This window comes from Muntiacus reevesi, chromosome 3 (genome assembly GCF_963930625.1).
Source record: "Muntiacus reevesi chromosome 3, mMunRee1.1, whole genome shotgun sequence".
In the NCBI taxonomy this organism is placed as follows: Eukaryota; Metazoa; Chordata; class Mammalia; order Artiodactyla; family Cervidae; genus Muntiacus; species Muntiacus reevesi.
The window spans coordinates 31,539,901-31,563,813 of NC_089251.1; the positions used below are offsets into that span (position 1 = coordinate 31,539,901).

The 23,913-nt window shown below is 37.2% G+C and overlaps 1 protein-coding gene across 6 annotated transcripts in view; it reads right to left on the reverse strand.

Annotated features, from left to right (window-relative positions):
• DTNB (dystrobrevin beta) overlaps positions 1-23,913 on the reverse strand; it is a 234,708-nt gene that overhangs the window by 155,508 nt on the left and 55,287 nt on the right. For all 6 annotated transcript variants that reach the window (XM_065928698.1, XM_065928699.1, XM_065928700.1 and 3 more), the window contains exons 5-6: positions 13,858-13,943; positions 2,997-3,151 (exon numbers count right to left, since the gene is read on the reverse strand). In XM_065928698.1, the coding sequence (XP_065784770.1) occupies positions 2,997-3,151; positions 13,858-13,943 (241 nt within the window). The remainder of the gene's footprint in view (positions 1-2,996; positions 3,152-13,857; positions 13,944-23,913) is intronic.

A 23,913-nucleotide genomic window follows, 5' to 3' on the forward strand; every position in this document is an offset into this window, starting at 1 on the left:
TAGGCCTCATTACCATAGATGTTCATATCAAAATCCATGTTATATGCTGTATTTCATCCAATCTAAGACACCATCATTTGTAAGATGCACCATTATTTTTTTTTCCTGCCACTAAGAAAGACAAACACTCAGCCAATTAAACTAACTCAATGACTTAATTAACTATAATCCTTCATGACATGTGAATTGGTCCCACCAGCCTCCTGATGAACTGAAATTCCTTTCATCTATTCAGAAGGATCTGGCAATTTTGCAAGGTTCAGTGGCACTGCTTCAACTGACAAGAAATGATTTTGGTCGTATCTCAATGATAAAAACACAGCTTCATCTATTTGTGGATATCTTCCTTTAAAAAAAAAAAAAGAAAGAAAATCTTCTGTAAAGCACCTGATGTTGCTTTGTAAGAAAATATGTAATTTCTCCAAAGATGAATATTTATCTCACTAATGTGAAATTTATTTCTGTTATGTCCATAACTTTCTGTGTTTACAACAACTTTTTAATACTGAGTCAGAGTATACGTTCTCTGAGGACATCTGAAATGACAACACATGCAGTACCAAAAAGGGACATAACTCAGCTGAAGTGCCTACGACAGCAATAGCTATGATCAAGTTATTACACGTGCACAGCAAATGACAACCCATCATAACTGCCACCTGCCAAAAGCAATGGTCAGATGCCATGGGCTATACAAGAGATATTGAGAGAAGTCAGGCGTGGAAAGGGTCTTCAAATCAATGAAAATGGCGACAGTGCACACTAGATTATAATGGTAACAAGGGGCTTGCTAACACAGACTATAAATTTCGCTTAGTTAGGATACCTATGAAATACACACACACCTATTCATGTGCCAGTCAACTCTTGCCAAACTTTATTCAATGTCCAGGAAAACAAAGTCAGAACTTCCAGGAAGTTCTGTAATATAATTTTTGGTGGATATATGTATGGATATATGTTATTCTATGGCCTGGCTAAATATCCCATATTTTAACCTTTTGAAAGTGAAAGTGAAAGTTGCTCAGTTGTGTCCAACTCTTTGTGATCCCACAGACGATACAATCCATGGAATTCTCTAGGCCAGAATACTGAAGTGGGTGGCCTTTACTTCTCCAGGGGATCTTCCTAACCTAGGGATTGAACCCAGGTCTCCCGCATTGCAGATGGATTCTTTACCAGCTGAGCCACAAGGGAAGCCTGAGAATACTGGAGTGGGTAGCCTATCCTTTCTCCAGAAGATCTTCCTGACCCAGGAATCGAACTGGGGTCTCCTGCAATGCAGGGGGGTTCTTTCCCAGCTGAGCTACCAGGGAAGCCATTTTAACCTTTTACTTCTAAATAATTTCAGATTTACGGAAAGCCTATAAGAAGATTATTTAAAAATTCCCATTTGCCATTAACCCAGATTCCTCAAATGTTAACACTGCAGAAGAGATATACTTTTAACTTTAAATAACTTTTTATTTCTGCAAAATCAGAACATTCTCTTGATTAAATACAAGTATCAAAATCAGGAAATCAATGTTATTGACAGAATACTATTATCTAGTCTACAAGCTTCAATTCAGATTTTCTCTATTGTCCCAATAATGGCCTTTATAACAACAACAAAAATCCGGATCATGGTTGTATTTCAGTTTTCATGTCTGTTTAGACTCCTATAATCTGGAACAGCTCCTCAATCTTTTTTTGTCTTTCATGACATTGACCTTTTAAAGTGTGTGGGCCAGTTATGTTGTAGAAATTCTGCATTTGGCATTGTTGAATGTTTCCTCAATGAGACTCAGGTTGTGTGCTTTTCTCTCAAGAGAACCACAGCAATAACACTGGCTACTTCTTAGGGCATCCTGCTAGGAAATAGGATTGCCAGCCTCTCCCTCTGTTGGAGACGTGGATGTGATCACTTGGTTAAAGTGGTATCTGACAGGTTTCTCTACTGCAAAGTTACTATGTTTCCAGTACAATAAATATTTTATGGTGAGACACTTTCAAACTATGTCAGTATCCTATTTCCGTTGATCTTTTACCACTAATTTTAACATGTGTGCTAAGTCACTGCAGCCGTGTCCAACTCTGTGCAACCCTATGGACTATAGCCCACCAGGCTTCTCTGTCCATGAAATTCTCCAGGCAAGAATACTGAAGTCAGTTGCCATGCCCTTCTCCAGGAGATCTTCCCGACCCAGGGATCGAACCATAACCAGGGATTGAACCAGTGTCCCATATGTCTTCTGCATTGGCAGGCAGGTTCTTTACCACTAGAACCATCTGGGAAGCTTTAACATAGATTTTTAAAAATTCTCTGCTTTCCAGAACTTTCTAAATGTAGCATTAAGCTCTGTTATCTCACCTCTACCTGGAAAAAAAAAAAAAGAAAAATGGCTGCTACAGCCAGCATCCACTCTGTTCTGAGTTCTTTGAGGCACAGTTAAGATCTCAGGAATATACTCACACTAACCTCTGGAGCAAGAGCACACAAGGACACTCACGAATAAAGAAGAAATCAAATCTATCTTTCTTTTATATGAAAATGGCAGTATACTCTTGAGAGACTGTGAGCTGACAGTTGAGAGCTGTATAGCATTGCTTGTCTTTGGTGCTCAGGAAACAATGATCTGAACTGTACAGAGTTTTATATCAAAATTCCTGTATTTCACAGTTAGTAACTCCCTAGGGAGAGTAATATATGTCTAGTAGCAATAATATAAATACTTCATCTCAAATATTTTCCTGGAAACTTTCAGTAATTTGAAATATTTCAAATCCTATCATTTTTTTTTAGAAAAGACTTCCCTCCCCTCTCCCAAAAAGAGTTCTCAGGTGAATTTTTGACCCTCCCTCTTTTTTATACCCCCTCCTCTGATTTAAAGCTCTTTTTCCTCCCATATTCAAGACCTATATCCCTAGAGTGAAGCAATCTGGCAAAATTTGACTAAAGGTAGAGGGGCAGATGAGAGCTCTTCAAGTCCTAGGTTCTATTAAACTGTCCTTACCTGCTGTGGAAAACAGGTGCGGACCGAGTGCTCTGTGTAACCAAAAGATGGCCCTTCAAAGACAGCTGTTGGGAGCTTCAGAACTTCCTTCAGAAACTGGTCAAACTTGCTAAATATCATTAAGCCATTGGAATCTGACATCTGGGAGAAAACATCTATGAGAATAAAACCAAATAAAGTCAAACTATAAAGAAACACCAACTTTTTATAAACAGCTGTATGTCATTTGTATACTAGTCCAAAACCATCATTAAAGAGTATCATAAAGTTACTATGATTTTTAGTTAACATGTACTTTCAATCTCTTTCACACTGTGTGGTTACTTTGCTGAGAAGGCTCCTCTTTCTCAATCATTGAATTCTCTACCTAAAGATCACATAACCATTCACATACATCCACCTACCTACTTTTTTTGAGCATACATAACTGGAAAATATGTAACTTTTTATTTTACCTATTTACACCTCACCTTATTCCAAAAAGAATTTGTAGCAGCACATCATTATCTCTTACATTCATGTCATGTATGTACTTACATAACAAATATACATACTTGAGTGTATGAACACAGTTGTATATTGGTGAAGAGTATGAAAGAAACTGTATTACACACGTGTATTCATATACTAATGATGTAACGTATTCTTATGTAGTATGTTCATTTAAAACATTCCATTTGGTAAGTTCCAAGAGTAGAATAAAAAGAACTCACATTATCTTTTCTAACACAAGATCCTTTGATACTGTAAGATTATATTTTTACATAATGCCTGTCCCAAGCAGCTGAGAAAGAGGTTTCCAGTAGTACTGCTATTTCTTTATCTCCTTAGAAAGAGCTTCCTATCCCTGGTTAGTAATTCTCCTCTTCTCACCCACAGTTGAGGAGAAAAAGAAAAATAACCTGGAGCTCAAAACAACTTGACAACTATAACCTAAGCTTTCTTTTCAAATTATTCAGCTTTCTTACAAACAAATCAGTGAGTGAAATATGTGGAGAAAAAAAATCTCCTGAGGCTTCTTCAAACACGGTATTTTGAAAAATAATATTCCATATATTAATAATAAAAAGGTATGTTAGAAAAATGTATGTAATAGATACATACAATGTACATTTTTACATTACTCTTTAGGTTCAATCTGGGGATTTTATCGCAAACCACTAGCTAAAAAAAGAAACATTTAAAATATGTTAATCAAAGAAAGATAAAATTTAGATCATCAACACCACAGAGTAAATATTAAGGCATCAGAAAACAGAAAATTATCAAAGGAAAGTCTCTGGCACATTCCTTTCATGAGAGCTGCTAGTTTGCAGTTGAGGGAAAAGCATTAAATAACCATTAGGAGGGGAAAATCTAACAAGAGGCTAAAAGAAACACAGTCCTAGTGGAAAGTAAAATCAAGTAATTAATAAATACATACTAAGTTCTCATTGAGTGGTCCAGGTGCCAAGCATTCTGCTATGTATTTTGAAACACAACAAGGAAGTATGGTACATGGTCCTTATTCCTCAAGACACTTTCAAAGTAACTGGGAAAAATAAGATACATAGGGAGCAAAGAAGAATTAAACACTAAGCTAACTTAAATAGAACAGAAAGAAAGGAGGCATTTAACATTAGTTTAACCTCACCATTTGCTATGGCTGAGTCTGCCTGTGTGTGTGGCGTGCTAAGTTGCTTCAGGTGTGTCTGTTCAGTTCATTTTAGTCACTCAGTCGTGTCTGACTCTTTGTGACCCCATGAACCGCAGCATGCCAGGCCTCCCTGTCCATCACCAACTGCTGGAGTCCACCCAAACCTATGTCCACTGAGTTGGTGATGCCATCCAACCATCTCATCCTCTGTCGTCCCCTTCTCCTCCTGCCCTCAATCTTTCCCAGCATCAGGGTCTTTTCAAATTAGTCAGCTCTTCACATGAGGTGGCCAAAGTATTGAAGTTTCAGCTTCAACATCAGTCCTTCCAATGAACACCCAGGACTGATCTCCTTTAGGATGGACCAGTTGGATCTCCTTGCAGTCCAAGGGACTCTCAAGAGTCTTCTCCAACACCACAGTTCAAAAGCATCAATTCTTCTGCACTTAGCTTTCATTATAGTCCAACTCTCACATCCATACATGACTACTGGAAAAACCATAGCCTTGACTAGACGGACCTTTGTTGGCAAAGAAATGTCTTTGCTTTCTAATATGCTGTCTAGGTTGGTCATAACTTTCCTTCCGCAGAGTAAGCGTCTTTCAATTTCATGGCTGTAGTCACCATCTGCAGTGATTTTGCAGCCCAGAAAAATAAAGTCGGACACTATTTCCACTGTTTCCCCACCTATTTGCCATGAAGTGATGGGACCGGATGCCATGATCTTAGTTTTCTGAATGTTGAGTTTAAGCCAACTTCTTCACTCTCATCAAGAGGTTCCTTAGTTCTTCTTCACTTTCTGCCATAAGGGTGGTGTCATCTGCATATCTGAGGTTATTGATATTTCTCCCAGCAATCTTGATTCCAGCTTGTGCTTCTTCCAGCCATTGTTTCTCATGATGTACTCTGCAAAGAAATTAAATAAGCAGGGTGACAATACACAGCTATGACGTACTCCTTTTCCTATTTGGAACCAGTCTGTTGTTCCATGTACAGTTCTGTTTCTTCCTGACCTGCATGAAGGTTTCTTAAGAGGCAGGTTAGGTGATCTGGTATTTCCATCTCTTTCAGAATTTTCCACAGTTTATTGTGATCCACACAGTCGAAGGCTTTGGCGTAGTCAGTAAAGCAGAAATAGATGTTTTTCTGGAACTCTCTTGCTTTTTCAATGACCCAGTGGATGTTGGCAATTTGACCTCTGGTTCCTCTGCCTTTTCTAAAACCAGCCTGAACATCTGGAAGTTCACAGTTCATGCACTGCTAAAGCCGGCTTGGAGAATTTTAAGTAGACACCCAATAGTCTTATCTCCTTCATTAGTGATAGAACACTCATTTTATTTGTGGAGCAATGTACTCAGCTAAGAGATCACACTATGCAACCTTCTTTTAATACGTTTCAGTCATGTGACTAGGTGTTTGGAGACTTAAGCAGAAAGGTTGTGAGAGATTTCCTGGAAGGCTGGTTAAACAAAGTTGACTGCACTGGAAAGAGATCCCTTTTTCCTTCCTCCTCTTGCTATCTGGAATGTGGCCATGATGGCTGCAGCTCCAGCAGCCATCTTAGACTATGAAAAGTGAGTGTCAGTCACTCAGTCATGTCCAACTCTTTGCAACCCCATGGACTGTAGCCTGCCAGGCTCCTCTGTCTATGGAATTCTCCAGGCAAGAATACTGGAGTGGATTGTCATGCCCCCCTCCAGGGGATCTTCCCAACCCAGATAACCAACCTGGGTCTCCTGCATTGCAGGCAGATTTTTTACTGTCTCAGCCATCAGGGAAGCCCTGGACTACGTGGTAACCTCAAACTTTATGTAGGAATCATACACCAGAATGATAGAAAAGAAGGATATAGAAAGCCTGGGTGTCAGATGAACACAAAGCTACCATATCAATCCTGGACTACATACCCCTGGACTTCCTTAATATAAGAGAAAAATAAACTTCAACTTTGTTTAACACTGTTATCCTGGGATTTTTGTTTTCATCTTGCAATCCCTAATATTAAGTACTACTATACTTTACTAAACATTACCCCATTTTACTGTCACAAAAAGACAGTGTGTGTGTGTGCGTGTGCACATGTGTATGCACATAATTGTTTAAATTTCATAGCTAAGGAAATTAGCTTAGAAAGCTAAACTTCCTAAGGTCAAAAAGTTATGTCTAGATCAAGATTTAAATTCACACTGATTCCAAAGACATTCCACTACACTATATTTCTCAAAATATAGTGTAGAATAGATACAAAAATACATAGGCAGGGGTTGTAAAGAAAGAAATTTAAAAGCTTGGCCTTGAAAACTAGGATTTGGAACAAAGTAAAAACACGGTGGGAGTAGGGGTTTTGGGGCACAACTAGAGAAGAACAGAGATAAATAAAACAAATGAATGAATATAACAAAGCAGAAAGAGACAGAGAATAAACTAGTGGTTGTCAATGGGGAGAGGGAAGGGGGGAAGTGGGGTTAAGGGATGAAAAGGTAAAACCTAATATGTATAAAATAAATAAGCTACAAGGATACATTGTACAACACAGAAATATACACAATATTTTATAATGACTTTAAATAGAGCATAATCTCTAAAAACACCGAGTCACTCTGTTGCACACTTGAAATTAATATAATATTGTAAATCAACCATATTTCAATAGAGGAAAAAAAAAAGAGTAGGATAAAAATCTCCATGGCAGGAGTTCACAGTGTGTCTGTTAGTGGTGACAGACAGGAAACAGTGCACTGAAGAGAATGTTTTATGATAATTTATATTGAGAAGGAAAGATAAATAAAGATTCAGTAAGAAAAGTAATCATGTTATGAATGAAAACTCAAAGAGGAAACAATTTGGATTTGGTTTAAAAGTAGGGAAGAAATATTTAGAAAGTTAGGTTTCAAGAAATCAGACTGTTAATGACTGGCAGAATAAGAGGAAGAATGAGATTGGAGACATCAGCTAGAAAAGTTTATAAACAATGCACAAGTAAGGAGGTGAGAGTCAGAATTTCAGGGGTGACAGAATGGGGGGAAGGGTGGTCAACTCCAAGAATGACAATGTAGGCAACAGAAATTGATGGCAAACTGGATTAGAGAATAAAGGAATTTCTAAAATTAGGATTATTTTAAGTTTCCAGCTTCACAATCCTACGAGGCAAGTCATATGGCAGAGCAGGGAAACAGGAGGAACCCGAATGCTGATGAGATTCCCTGAGCCACGGTGCCAACCGTGAACTTGCCAGGCTTTGGACTTATTTTTACATGAGAAAAACAAATCCCGATGGTTTTAACGCCACTCCTAGTCAAGTTTTTGATGCCACTCCATGTATTCATAACTGATACACTAGCAGTTATTAATGTGTAGTCACTAATGGTAGAAATATTCAAGACCAGAGACTTCAGCTACAAAGTATATACATACACACATGTACATAGCTTCCAATCATAAAAACATAGGTGCATACATCCACACCACCAAATCTATACCTAACTCAATCACAGCAGGAGTGATTAGATAGTGAAATGGCTAGCTTCTCCCCTCAAAAAAAAAAGCATTATTTTCAGTTATACTTAGTTACTAGGTCATATAAAATATACAAAGTAGTAGTTAAAAACGACTGAAGCTACTTAGCAGCAGCAGCAGTTAAGAAAAGACAAAAAAACTTTTTAGTCCATGAAAAAAGAAACTATAACTTAATAGGTTTATATTACCCTAGTAAGAGAACAAACAGAAATATGTTTGTTGGGTGGTTGATTTTAAGAGAAATACTGCTAGACTAAAACTGAACATACAGTTAAGTAATTACTTGGAAGTCATTACTTGTAGAGTTGCTGGTTTAAAACAGTTTTTCCTTTTTTTTTTCAAGCTAGGCTTCTCATATCTGTAAAGAAAAACACTGAAAATAATTGCTAGATTTTTTAAAATCATAAATGAAATATAATAATGAATCCAAGTGCTTCTCATATCTAACAAAATGAAATATAACAATGAATCTTTAACAGCAAATATGATTTACTATATACTTATAAAAATATCTTAGCAAAGGAATAAATAAGAGCTAATTAAATGTAATAAAAAATATCCCCAGAATTCAACTAGCCCTCTAATTAAAGCCCTAAACCCTTCTGGCAGTAAGGGAAAAAACTGCTTCCCAGATCACTGGTTAATTTCCTCAGTAATTCTATTTATATGCCTCTGAAAGAAGGTATGCTGATTTCCCATTAGTTGTCTCCAGATAAAAATATAGGCTTTCTCCCTTGTGAAAAATCCACAATCAAGTCCTTACACACACACGGGTACAAACTTTTAAAAATACTCTGTCCTTTGTGTAGTGGCAAAATAATGCTACTCTTCTACGATCCTCACATATATGTTGATTTTTTTTTTTTTTCTGGTGATAATGACCCTGGCTTTCTTCATTGCATCTATCCATTCCCTTCTTGGCCCTGCATGACCAACCATACACTTCTGCAAAGTGACAGGACTGTTTACAATAAGGACTCAAGTCTATTGAAAAGAAAGCCATTTTCTTTTCTCTGTTAGCTTTGTTGGCAAATGATTCTCATCTTCTCTCGCCATCTTTCTACCAACTGAGCAATCTAAACCACACACACACACAAAATGTATACACATCTACATATTTATAAATATCTATATGTAACTAAATCCAAGTGCAAATTTTATTCTCAAACTCATGAATATTCCTACATCATTCACTAAGTTGAACTGAGGCAGGAGGATGGGAGACAGCCATGCCTTGGGCTTCTAGTATTGACTCAGTCAGGAACTACCTTAGGCAAGTCTCCAGGCCTCCCTTGCTTTTGGTTTATCTTTTTCTTTTTCATAAAATGCAGATGAGGCAGTCATTTCTTGCTTTCAGTTTTAAAACATTTTGGTTACATGAGAAATATGAATGTGAGCAAATACTCAGATTAAAGAGTCACTTCCTGCTAATGAAGGGAAGGAATGATTAAGAGTACCAGCCACGATAAATAAGCAGTGACAGGTGGTTAGAAGACTACAGCAGAGGATGCTAAATTTTGAACAGGTGAAACTGTTTAATTATAACTTCAAAGGTTGACTCCCTATAGTTTGTTAATGAAACATCAATGAAGCAAATTAACTAAAATGTTAGAACTGCCAGTTCTGTGCAAAAACACCACCTCAGGTCATCTTTTCCCCGGCTACTCAAAATGTGGTCTATCAAAAACACACAAAAACAATAAGTAATATAAATTATTATTAAAAAACCATTTTATGCCACAACTCAGAGAAAATGCCTAGCAGGATGTTATCATTTTGGCATATTTCTTTTTTATGCACATAATGACTTTTGTTTAAAACTGCATTCTGATTATTTTTTGCATTTTGCATTACAAAATGCATTTTGATCTGAAGAATAATTTTAAAGGCAGTATATTCAATCCTGTCAGTATCCCGAAGTATAACTGAGCTCTCACTTTTGGACATTAAAGCTGTTTCAAGTCTTCGTATATTATAAAAAGTGCTGCAACAAATATATATATAACCTGGGATTTTTAATTCCTCAAGATAAACAGGAAGCAGGCTGAGTTACGGGATACAAATATTCCTACAGCTTTTCTGATACACACTGTCAGACTGCCCTTCAAAATGATGGCACCAGTTTTCTCAAGGACTTAAAAATAAATTGCATGAATCATCTGTTCCTATCTTTTAGTGCAAGACATATGGGGCTTGAATAAGAGATTAAGTTTCTTAAAAAACAGCAGAATTAGACAAAGCAAATCACACAGTTAAATTAATTGATAAGTATGGTCTAACCAATAATGGGCTTACAGTCTGTAAATTTTGTTTCTCTGAGGGTTCCTGACATTATTGAGTCTTCATCATGCTGATAATTAAAGTCTGTATTCTCTGATTATAAATCATTGGTATTTAGAATCCTGACAAGTTGCCTTTGAATCTTGGACACAGCCCCTCATGGCCATAAGTTAACCACTTATCTATAAATGAATGATACCTGGCAAAAGAAACTTACTTAAGAGAGACCTGTAAAGTCTAATTAAGAAATGTCTCAAACTAAAAACACAAATATTGGTTAAGTCATTTTAAATGCTATCTTGACAAGAAAACAAGCAAGCAAACAAGAACAGATCAAGTAAAATGGGGGAAAGTGAAAGTGTTCATTATTCAGTCATGACCAACTCTTTGTGACCCCATGGAATGTAGCCTGCCAGGCTCCTCTCTGTCCGTGGAATTCTCTAGGATAGAATACTGGAGTGGGTAGCCATTCCCTCCTCCAGGGGATCTTCCCAACCCAGGGATCCAACCTGGGTCTCCTGCACTGCAGGCAGATTCTTTACCATCTGAGCCACCAGGGAAGCCCAAAATGGGGGAAAGAGAGAAAATTAAAGAAAAAAAAAAATCCTAAAACAGGTAAAAAGCAGAAAGATCAAAATAAAAGTAGAAAAAAAATAAATAAATAAATAAAAGTAGAAATGCTAAGGCATATTCCATAAATTAGGAAAATCTAACTTAATGGGAACATTAACAGAGGTAACAGCAAAAGTACAGTCAGTAGGAGGAGGCTACAGGAACTAAGAACAAAGACAGGGAATAAGGAGGCAGAAAAAGTGAATAAATGGTCAAATATCAATTGATGCTACAATACAGTCTTACAGCTAATTTCTGCTACACTATTATTCAGCCACCTCAACTAAGTAGGACAAAGCTGTGACTAGAAAGCAAAGAACAAATGGATTCTCACAACAGCCAAAACTGACAATCATACTACGAAAGTGAGTGCTTCTCTCAATATGAGCAATCACTTCTGTCTGTACTTCAAGAGAATACAAAGAAGGCTGGTTATGTCTCCTCCATCAGTAGCATATGAAAAGTGGATCAGAAGCAAAGAGAGACTTGCAGAGACTGTAGCACTGATAATACCATCATGTTTACCAGCGATAAAGGATACAAACGTACACCACCACCACCAACAACCAGAAATTCAAGAGCTGAAAAAGCACAGCGGTCTGAAAATATGAGAAGGAACCCCAAGATTTCACCATCAGCCCTAAACGTATCAGAGAATGACATCCCTAAGAGATGAAAAGTGTTTAAATTATGATCAGTAAGCTCTGTTTAAAACAGGAGGCAAAAAAAAAAAAGTAAAAAAAAATAATAATAATAATAAAAATAAATAAAATAAAATAAAACAGGAGGCACACACTATACAAAGCAGTTTCCACCCTGGATGATTAAAACAAAAAAGTGGAGGTAGGTTAAAATTTTACCAAATACAAATTACTGATTGAAAACTAAAATTATTGCAGTTCTCTGCTGTAACTATTAGTGAAAAAGTGCAAATTCTAATTCTCTGTGAAGTATGGAAGGGATCCAAATGATAGTGGGTTTTTGTTTTTGTGTTTTTTTTTCTAATGTGGCTTTTGAACTTCTTGTGCCGCTGTGCTACGCTGCTCAGCTGTGTTGAACTCAGCAACCTTTTGGACTGTAGCCCACCAGGCCTTCTGTCCATGGGATTTTTCAGGCAAGTACCTAGCTGCTGGTATCTAGCATAAAATCTGCATATAAATGTAGCAAATTTAATCAAAGATACTTAAAGAATCCAGAATCACCTAGAATGTGCAGGTGAATTGCCTATTTTCAACCAGCTTCTCCAGTACTTCTTCATCTGGTATCATTGTCATTAAAAAGCAGACAAAAGCCCAACTTTCTTTTTGTCTGTGTTTGAATGAAACATAATTTCATCCATATTGTATTATCTTCCTCAGAAAAACCACACTAGAATTTAGAAAATACTAAGAAGTTTCAACTCCAAAGGGTAATATTTTGAGATACCATGTGAAAAAAACTCAGAAGAGTATTTAAATAAAACTACAATTTTTCCACCAAAACTTTGTTTTAAATTGCAGCTGATTTTGAAAAGAGATAACTAGATAACACTGACCAAATATATTATCTAAGACCTTTCTTTAGGCATCTAAATCTAGATCTAATGAGCCACCTAACTTTCCAACTTTAAATGTCATGGTAACACGTAAGAAAAAGCACAGAAAACAAATGCACCTGATCTTGCCCAAAAGCTTGTACTTGAATCAGATGAAGCCTCTGTATCTTTCAATTAAAAAAAAAAAAAATGCTGGCCACAGAGGAACATCACACAGATGCAATCATCAAAATCTAGTCCATGAGAAATGCTACGGGACAGATGACCCAGTTTCAACAAAGCAATTCACAAGGTACCTCAACACTTCGTGAAAACCCACAGCTTCAATCTCACCTCCCTGAAGCCTGCCAGTTTCTTACTCCACAAGTACTTGTATTAGGGCACCTGGATCACACATTGTCTCTTGTTACAGGACAAGCAGGGTGGAGTACAACAAAACAGCTTACAGCAGGCTCTGAATCTACGAGGCTGAGTTGAAATCCCAGTTTCACCCCCTCAGTTAACTCAGCTGTGAAACAGAAACTATCACGTGCTGCTCAAAGACATGTTAAGTAAGCACCCAGCACAATGCTTGGTGTATCTGAGGCAGTCAGGGACTATCTAAAGAGTGAATAAATGAAAAGGACAAGCAGAAAAATTAAGTAACTGTGGATTTTACCTTCTTCCACGTCATTTTACCACCTTCTAACAGTATCCACTGAACAGTACAATGCCAATATTGAAAACAATAAGAAAAAAAAGGAACGATAACTGAATAAACAGGCTATTAATTTCTACATAACTACACTTGACTCTAAGGTACTAAGAAAGTTTAATCACAAGAAATACCACCTGATAAAGCATGGAGTGATTAAGGGTAAACTTGACCAAACCCAGTAAAAGTAATGAAATTTACTTTCTAACTAAAAGTGACCAACATAATTAACTTCAAGCATAATTTTTAATAACATAGAAAACATTTTTAAGAGAATTTTTAAAGCATCCAGCTTCGAAAAGAATTTTTAAAATGTCAACATTACTATTCTGAACCTTTTCAGTTTTCTTGCTTTAAACTAAAAAAAAAACCAAAACAACCTAACAAATCAATTCAACCAACTTTTCCATCTGACCAGTAGGTGGCATAATTTGCATATTCTGAGCCAGTAGCTGCAAAGAAAGTGATATGGTAGTGAGAAAAACCAAAAACGTTCAATAATCATCCAAAATTCTAAAAACATTCATTTAAAAGTGTTTAAAAGTCCTAATTTGAAAACAGAATCTTTCAAATAATATAAAAATACTTACATCTCAATTTGTCCAGCATTTTTCCACCACACATGGTTGCTAACATAGCTTTAACTGAAAATACCGTCAACTTGCCTCGGCCCTCACTGCAAAATAAATTATATTAGAAATAATTGCTATCTGGAACCACAAAAGAAATCAAACGTATCACTAAATATCAAGCAACCGGTAAATTGATTCCTGCACTTATGTTACAATATTACCACATTTAGAAACCTTGTATTCTTGCTTTTCCTTTAATTAAGGCTTCACATATGCTATGTGAAAATTGTTCAAACTAGTTTATTTGGAAATGAATTTAGAAACACCCTGTAAAACAACTTCTATTGGATTTGTAGGCAAAGGCCAAATGGACGGAACCTGAAATAAACATCCCGCCACCTTGATCTATTAAATCCACAGCTGAAATGTTTTGAGTATTCAAACCTGAGGCCGTACCTGGTTCAAACAGTGATTCAAAGATGTGTCCTCCCATCAGGATACTGTAACAACAGTTTATTGCTTTGTACTAAGGAAACAGGATGCATACTGCTATAAAGATTTTCTAGGACTTTTATCTCTATTTGTTTTTCTGTAACAGCCTTTACGTTACCATGTGTTTATTCTTAGAGGCTCATCTGAGACATTTGTGTCACATCTTCTCCTATCACCAATGTGAGAAAAGTGAAGGAGAAGGGACAGGGACATGAACTCTTCTGCAGGAACTAGAAAGATGAAATGTAGAACGTGAGTGAACTACTCTAAGTAAGGCTGTACACCACCTGCGCAACCAGGACAATATCATCAAGGCCCCAAGCCCTGTGGCCACTGCTTCAACCATTCAACTATGCCCTGGTTTCAGAGAAGATGAAAACTTCACTAGCTGGATTTTTAAGTCATATATATAAAATGACAAATATAACGGGCTTTTGTGTTAATTTTTTTTTAAGTTTACAGAAGAATAGTATTTTCTTCCTTTTTGGCCACACCATACAACATGTGGGATTTTAGTTCTGCAACCAGGGATCAAACCTATGCTTCCCGCACTGGGGGCATGTAGTCTTAGCCACTGGGCCACCAGGGAAGTCCCCCCCCCCCCTTTTTTTTTGGAAGTCCCATTTTTGTGTTAATTTTATGAAGCTTGTGCTTACAAAGTGTCATAGTAACTTAGAGTAAAATACCTTTGCAATAATGAGAACTGTATCATCTTGGTTTTGAAAATCATATGTCCACCTATCATATTTACCAATTCTAACATAGTGTCTCCTATTTTCCAAAACTTTTTGTAAACAATAAGATCATACCTGGAAAAAAGGTAAAGGGTTGATAACCCAGAAAATTCTCAGTGAAAATACTGCCAGGACACAAATGCTTGTTACAGTCTGATTTTAACTATTACATCTAGTAAGATAAAACAGGAATTCTCTAAAACCAGCTAAAATTAGAATGGAGTTTTTAAAATATATAGTTCATCAGAATACAGATTCTGGTCCATATCTTACACCGTACCTGGCAATATTATTATCTGGAAATAAGGAACATTCCCATGTCAAACATACATTGCATTATACAAGCAATGTAAGTGGCTAGGAAGAACATAAACTGGCTTAAAAGTGATAGATTTCTGATACAGACTTCTACAGTGGATATCTCTTTCTGGTCCCTGACCATCCAAATGCTGAGCCTACATTAACGTACACCCTACCTTATGCAACATGTATACTTCCCACTACCAAAGTACGAAGAGAGAAAGAAAAAAACAAAAATATGTGTTTTCCCATCTTTCTGTGAAACTAAGACAGGGGCACATAACACAAGCTCCACTAATAAGATGCATCAGCTCTAGACGTCAAATAGAAAGCAACATGCAGAAGATAGAACTCCCAAGAATCCACCCAGCGAGGATGGCGACAGGAGGAGCAGTTACACGCAGTGTCTGAGAGCAGAGAGAGGGACTGTCACAGGGGCACACACAGTCCATCATCAGTGCTGTCTGGAGCACAAGCAGCAATATCCATGCCCAGCTTGGTGGCAGAGGTGCTTCCTGAGACCTCTTATGTGCTATGATTTTGAGCTCTGCTCCTGGCAGCGTGGTCTTCAAGCCTACTTTCCTGACCCTACTTAGAAAGCTGAGGGCTCGCCCATATCCTTTTAATGAATTAGCCAGAGATGATTCCTACTGCTTACAACTAAGAACTCTGATGAATGCAGCCTCCATCCAGAAGGGGCTCAGAAAGATGACTAAACAAAACATTCCGGAAGCTCAAAGCGAGAGTAAGCAAGCCTGATGGCCCACAGAACAAGGATGGAGAGCAAGCACTTCCCCACAGAAAAGTCAAGCTTTGCTGCATAGCTGATGACATTTTTAAGGTAAATGTGATCAAAACATTTTCTGCAGACACAGACTGCATGATGTAAGAATACCCAGGAAACTCCATAAGGGAAAGTAAAAATGAATCTCAGAAGAGATTCCCACAGAAATCAGGATTCTGATTATCTCTGGGGGGAGAGAGAGGAATTGTAACACAGAAAGGAGAAACGAGGGGTTCTTCCAGGGTGCTGACAACATCTTATTTCTTGGCCTCTGGAGTGTTTATATGGATATTTGCTTTAGACCAATTCATTAAATTGTACTTTGTTTCAGCTATGTTTCCATAGGTGTTTTCTATTTCTGAATAAAAACTCTTAAAAAATGAATCCTGGGAGACTGAGGGTCACCATTATCGGACAAAGCTAATGCTAAAAACCATTTAAGATATTTAAACTGCAATGCATAAAATTTTCCATAATGAGAATTTCCATAACAAAATGTAAAAAATAGTAAAAACCCCAAGGTTCTGGCCCCATCTTTAGATGTCTCTTAATAGAAGACTGGCTATTAGACTACCATAAAAAAGAATGAAAACACGTATGAAAGATAGAGAATTATATCAAAGATAGATTACTAAGTGAAAAAGCAAAGCAAGGCACTGAACAAAATAATTGCTAGAATGAAATCTAGCAATTATGTTAAAAAGGAGAGAGTAGAAACAAGATTCTCACATACCTGTATACATATAAACTGTCTGAAAGGATACTGAAAAAATTACAGTTGCATCTAGGGTCAAAAGCAAGCAGCCAAAGGAAAGCAATGAAAGAGTCGGCACTTTTCACTTTATAAATAATAAATGTTTCTTCTAGATGAGGAGGTTGTTAAGCCAATAAACTAAGCTTCCAACAAATGACACTAGGAAAAGAACAGCAAATTAAACCCTAAATGAGCAAAAGGAAAAAATTAATGAGTAAGAGCAAAAATCAGTGAAATTGAAAACTGAAAACCAATAAAGAAAATCAATGAAACCAAAAGCTGGTTCTTTGAATAAACCAGTAACACCGATAAACCTCTAGCCAGACTGACTAAGAAAAAAAAAGAGAGAAAACACACATTACCAATATCAAAAATGAAAGAAGGGGTATTAGCAGAGACTCTCTAGCTATTACAGAAATAACAAGGAAATATTACTAGAACTTTATGTCCATAAATTCAACAACTTGGATGAACTGGACAATACAAGCTACTCCTTGAAAAATGCAAACTATTAAAGCTTACTCAAGAATAAATACGTGGCTGGAATAGACCCATATCCATTATAGAAATCGAATCTGTATTTTTAAGCCTTCTAAAAAATAAAGCTCTTTATTCATGTGTTTGTTAGCCATCTGTATGTCTTCTTTGGAGAAATGTCTGTTTAGTTCTCTGGCCCATTTTTTTATTGGGTCATTTATTTTTCTGGAATTGAGCTTCAGGAGTTGCTTGTATATTTTTGAGATTAATCCTTTGTTTCCTCATTTGCTATTATTTTCTCCCAATCTGAGGGCTGTCTTTTCGCCTTACTTATAGTTTCCTTTGTTGTGCAAAAGCTTTTAATTTTCATTAGGTCCCATTTGTTTATTTTTGCTTTTATTTCCAATATTCTGGGAGGTGGGTCATAGAAGATCTTGCTGTGATTTATGTCAGAGAGCGTTTTGCCTATGTTCTCCTCTAGGAGTTTTATAGTTTCTGGTCTTACATTTAGATCTTTAATCCATTTTGAGTTTATTTTTGCGTATGGTGTTAGAAAGTGTTCTAGTTTCATTCTTTTACAAGTGGTTGACCAGTTTTCCCAGCACCACTTGTTAAAGAGATTGTCTTTATTCAGAGAGCTGGCAAATTCTAAACATTTAAAGAAGAAACAATTGCATTTCTACTCTCTTCAGAGAGTAAAAAAGGACAGAACATGTACCAACTCTTTTATGAGGCCAGCATTCTTCTGATAACAAAAACACTTAAAGCAGTTCAGTTCAGTTGTTCAGTCTTGGGGTCCGACTCTTTGCAACCCCATGAATTGCAGCACGCCAGGCCTCCCTGTCCATCACCAACTCCCAGAGTCCACCCAAACCCATGTCCATTGAATCGGTGATGCCATCCAGCCATCTCATCCTGTAGTCCCCTTCTCCTCCTGCCCCCAATCCTTCCCAACATCCAGGTCTTTTCCAATGAGTCAACTCTTCACATGAGGTGGCCAAAGTACTCGAGTTTCAGCTTCAATATCAGTTCTTCCAATGAACACCCAGGACTGATCTCCTGTAGGATGGACCAGTTGGATCTCCTTGCAGCCCAAGGGACTCTCAAGAGTCTTCTCCAACACCACAGTTCAAAAGCATCTATTCTTCGGCACTCAGCCCTCACTGTCCAACTCTCACATCCATACAAGACTACTGGAAAAACCATATCCTTGACTAGATGGACCTTTGTTGGCAAAGTAATGACTCTGCTTTTAAATATGCTATCTAGGTTGGTCATAACTTTCCTTCGAAGGAGTAAGCGTCTTTTAATTTCATGGCTGCAATCACCATCTGCAGTGATTTTGGAGCCCCCCAAAATAAAGTGTGACACTGTTTCCACTGTCTCCCCATCTATTTCCCATGAAGTGATGGGACCAGATGCCATGATCTTTGTTTTCTGAATGTTGAACTTTAAGTCAACTTTTTCACTCTCCTCCTTCACTTTCATCAAGGATCACAAAAAAATAAAATAGCAAGTCAGTACCTCTTGTGACCACAGATACAAAACCTTCAACAAAATGTGAGCAAATTTAATGTAGCAATAAATAAAAGTGAATTAAAAATCACAATCCAGGGGGCTTTATCCCAGTGATGTAACACTAGTTTGACATTTGAAAATCAATCAATGTAAAGAGAAAAGCCCTATGATCATCCAAATAGGTACATATAATAATATTCAACATCCATTCCTGATAAATACTCTCAGAAAACCTGGGGGAAAAAAGCACTTCCTCAGTGTGCATCTTCAAAAAATAATCACTGCTAGTAACATCATACTTAATGATGAAAGATTAAGTGTTTTTTCCCTCAGATCAAGAACAAGTCAAGGATGACTGCTTTCATTGTTAGAATGCAATACCACATTAAAGAACCCAGCTGCTGCAATAAAGCAAGAAAAAATATAAACACACAGAGAATCAAAGTTCAAAAATACAACTGTATCTTCTCCAGACAATATGACCTTCTGAATAAAAAAATCCCAAAGAACCCACCAAAAAAAAAAGTATAGAACATACCAAAATACTATAATAAAGGACTTTTAGCAAGGTTGCAGTATACAGGGCCAACACAGAAAATTAAAATTTCTATAAATTAGCAAAAGATAATTGGAAATACAATAGCAAGAAAATATGAAAATGCAGATAATTTTTTAAAAATATATGTTCAAGATTTGTATGCTGAAAACTACACAATATTGATGAAAGAAATAAAAGAAAATGTAAACAATTACACCACATTCATGAAACAAAAGACTCATTGATTATTTTAAAATGTTAATTCTCCATAAATGGATCAGAATCCTATTGTGATTCAATGCAATCTCAAATTCACCATAGGGATATTTTTTAAAAAATCAACAGGCTAATTCTTCATATTTCCTTAGCTTTCTAAACCCATACAAATCTCAATAAGGCATGAGAATAAAGATACTATTCAGATGCCTAAAACCCACCCTGTTCTTGGTACTTTCAAAAGGTTCTCATGTCATTTTAATATGCATCCAACCAGTATGGACCTACAGAAGCAGAAGCTATTAAGAAGAGGTGGCAAGAATACACAGAAAAACTGTACAAAAAAGATCTTCATGACCCAGATAATCACAATGGTGTGATCACTCACCTACAGCCAGATATCCTGGAATGCGAATTCAAGTGGGTCTTAGGAAGCATCACTATGAACAAAGCTAGTGGAGGTGATGGAATTCCAGTTGAGTTATTTCAAATCCTAAAAGATGATGCTGTAAAAGTGCTGCACCCAATATGCCAGCAAATTTGGAAAACAGTGGACACAGGATTGGAAAAGGTCAGTTTTCATTCCAATCCCAAAGAAAGGCAATGCCAAAGAATGCTCAAACTACCACACAATTGCACCCATCTCACACACTAGCAAAGTAATGCACTTTCACAGCATCATCTTTTAGGATTTGAAATAGCTCAACTGGAATTCCATCACCACCACTAGCTTTGTTCATAGTGATGTTTCCTAAGGCCCACTTGACTTCACATTCCAGGATGTCTGGCTCTAGGTGAGTGATCACACTATCGTGATTATCTGGGTCGTGAAGATCTTTCTTGTATAGTTCTTCTGTGTATTCTTGCCACCTCTTCTTAACATCTTCTGCTTCTGTTAGGTCCATACCATTTCTGTCCTTTATCGAGCCCATCTTTGCATGAAATGTTCCCTTGGTATCTCTAATTTTCTTAAAGAGATCTCTAATCTTTCCTATTCTATTGTTTTCCTCTATTTCTTTGCACTGATCACTGAGGAAGGCTTTCTTATCTCTCCTTGCTATTCTTTGGAACTCTGCACTCAAACGGGTATATCTTTCCTTCTCTCCTTTGCTTTTTGCTTCTCTTCTTTTCACAGCCTTTATGTTTAAGAACCTGTTTATAAGCATGTAACTGTGTACCCTGGGAATGGTAGGGGTGGGGTCAAATTATGAATCTCCCCCACTTATAATGTTTACCATTACTTACAACTTTAGGTTCACAGTTTGAACTACCATAAGATTTATTCACTCTTCAAAAGGAAGTATTACTGTAAGCAAGTTAAAAAATGATATATTTAAAGATACTTTATAAATACTTCTTAAAGAGATATATAAAAATCTAAATCTAAAAGCATGAAGAAATAGTTATCCAATAAAATAAATGCAGGGGTAGTCTCACAATTCTTACTTCCTCAAATCACATTATTTTTACTTTTCTTCCAAAAAAAAAAAAAGTTAGCTCCCTCCTCTCAACTATTTGCTTTGTGGCCAAACTTCAGCATTTACTCCTTTGCTCTGAATGCTTTTCTTGGCACTGAAATCTCTAGGCCTACTTTAAGCCTAACAACTTCCTGTAACTGCCCCCAAACACTGCAAAGGGAAGGTGTCGCTTTTACTTGTGCAGTGTTTGGTTAGAGCTCTGCATTTTTTCCTCTGCAGTTAGAGGCAGTGGAGAGAAGTCGCACTCACTTAGCAGCCTGATCCCTTAGGACTCTGCCCTTTATCTGAGGGGCAGATTCCTTCTTCTTGGAAAAATCTCATTCTTGATCCTTCCCACCAGACATCTGAATTTAATCCATAAACCCTGATCAGGTTACATTTAAAACTGAACAGTCCCCTGCCCTTAGCATATAACCTCACTAACAACCACGTTTTCAGTACTTCCAAAGTCCAGTCCAAGTTCATACCAAGATCAGTTCTCTTCAGACAAGATTTGGAAAGATTTTTAACCTGGTTTCATCACCCAAAAAATGTGACTCGTTTAAAATCTGGCCTAGCTGGAAAGTTGATTAATAGGTCAATACTTAAGGTATAACACAATTAATACTGAATATGAATCCCTACAGAAAGATGCTAAAATGAAAAGTGAAACAGGTAATATGTGTTGAGGATGACAGGGGAGAGGAAATGTGTTATTTTAACCCCACCCACACAGAATCCCTCTGAGGAACACCCCCCCCCACCAAGAAGGAACATGATGACTCTCATTCTCAGACTTCCCTGGATGATTCAGCTCCACAGACCAATCATGTTTACAGTCTAACAGTAAACCATGCACATGACTTCTAAAAAGAGTTCTTATCCAACACTGAGACAACACCGCGATGAGCTCTGTGCCAAGCTAAGCAGACAGTGAGTCACCCTGAATAAACACTTACGTTTTAACATGCAGGTACCTTGAGAAGTCTCTGCACTCCTCACCTGTGCCTTCTGCATGGGAATTTGCTCATTTCAGTTTAGTAAAGTCTCAAATTTTTGGATACTTAAACTAACCCAAATCGAATGGTTGTCTATAGCTTTGCACTATCTAATAAGAGTTTGTTATTCAAATTAATACTTTCGAAAACAGGACTATGGGGAGCACTTTTTACTTAAGAAAACAAATTGTTTTTACATCTTCGGCAAACAACTATAAATGCTGCCAACCATAAATTAGTATTCTTGCATAAAATAGACTTCTACTTCAGAAACACTATTACCAGTCCAATTATCGCACATAGCTAACTAAGAGTAATAAGAGCATTTCTCCTGGATTTTCAAAAACTCGTATTTTTCCAATTAATCTTCATTTACAAAACTTCACTGTGAATGTATCATGCAATAATCAACGGCAAATCAAGAATCTATTTGGCAAATGTCAAATAGCTTAATCAAGTAAAATCAACACAGAGTATTATTCAAATTTATCACAATCAGAACGCCTGTTAATTTTCATTTCAATTTTACAAATATTTATTAAGAATCCAGCATTGCAGAAATAAAAGGTAGAATCTCTGCTCTCAAGGACCTTCAATCTTATTTGTATAATTATGAAGCAGTTGAGAGCATTATATAATTGAAACTCAAAATAATGATCTAGGCAAGCATGACAAGTCCTCATAGGGATGAGAATAGAATTGCTGATAACAGGAAAGGCTACAGGGTGGGTAAAAACCAGGGACGGGGAGGGGGTTGTGGGCAGAAGATCAACCAAAATGCACAGAGAGAAGAAATGAGGATGCCATATCGGAAAACTGAATAGTGCCTCAAGTGTATTAATTAGAGCTTGGTGTGAGTACGGATTTAAGGACTGACAGTATAGGGCTTGCCAGGTGGCACTAGTGGTAAAGAATCTGCCTGCCAATGCGGGAGACACAAGAGATGCGGGTTCGAGCCCTGGGTCAGGAAGATCCCCTGGAGAAAGAAATGGCAACCCATGCCAGTATTCTTGCCTGGGAAGTGCCATGGACAGAGGAACCTGGTGGACTATATAGTTCATGGGGCGCAGAGTCGTACATGACTGAACGGCTGAGCACACACACATAGAGCATCAGACCTAACTGAGGAGCACAAGCTTCATTCAAAAACCAGATGAATCTTTGAGTGTTTCCAAGGTGGGAGGTTACATGATGAAAATAGTGTCTTCATCAGATTATTTTAGAGGTGAGTTTTGAATGGCCTGGAGAAGTTCCTCTGTTATTTCTACTCTCCTTACTTTCAGGGAAAAACAAAGGCAAAGAAAAAGCAACCCTCCGGAAAAGTATTCCTCTTGCCTTTTCTTTTAAAAAAAAAAGGATAAAAAGAAAAAAATAAAATGAAAACCAAAATAACAACATCTCTCCTCACAATTTTTTTATCTGAAATAATTTTTTAGCTAATGGTCAAGCCTTTTGCAGGTCTGCATATCCTGAAATCAGAGTACTGGCTGAAAATTTGTACAAATGCTCGAATTCTCTTGAGAGAACAAAACCTTTAAAATTTAAAGAGCAAGGAAGTGATGGGTAGAGAAACAAATGAACTTCAAAGTAATTCTGTCACCAAGTACTTAGACTAGGGTTCAGTGAACTGGCTTCGGGGGTCACACTACCCATCACACCACATAATGCACACAATCCACAGCAGTATCCTACAGGGCAGAGGGAGCTGTGTGGATACACGGCTCCACTCCTCCTCTGCCACCAAAGCGACTGTTTTTCTCCATTTTGCAACAGGTTTCCCCTTAGGATTTCACCTTCATAAAACAT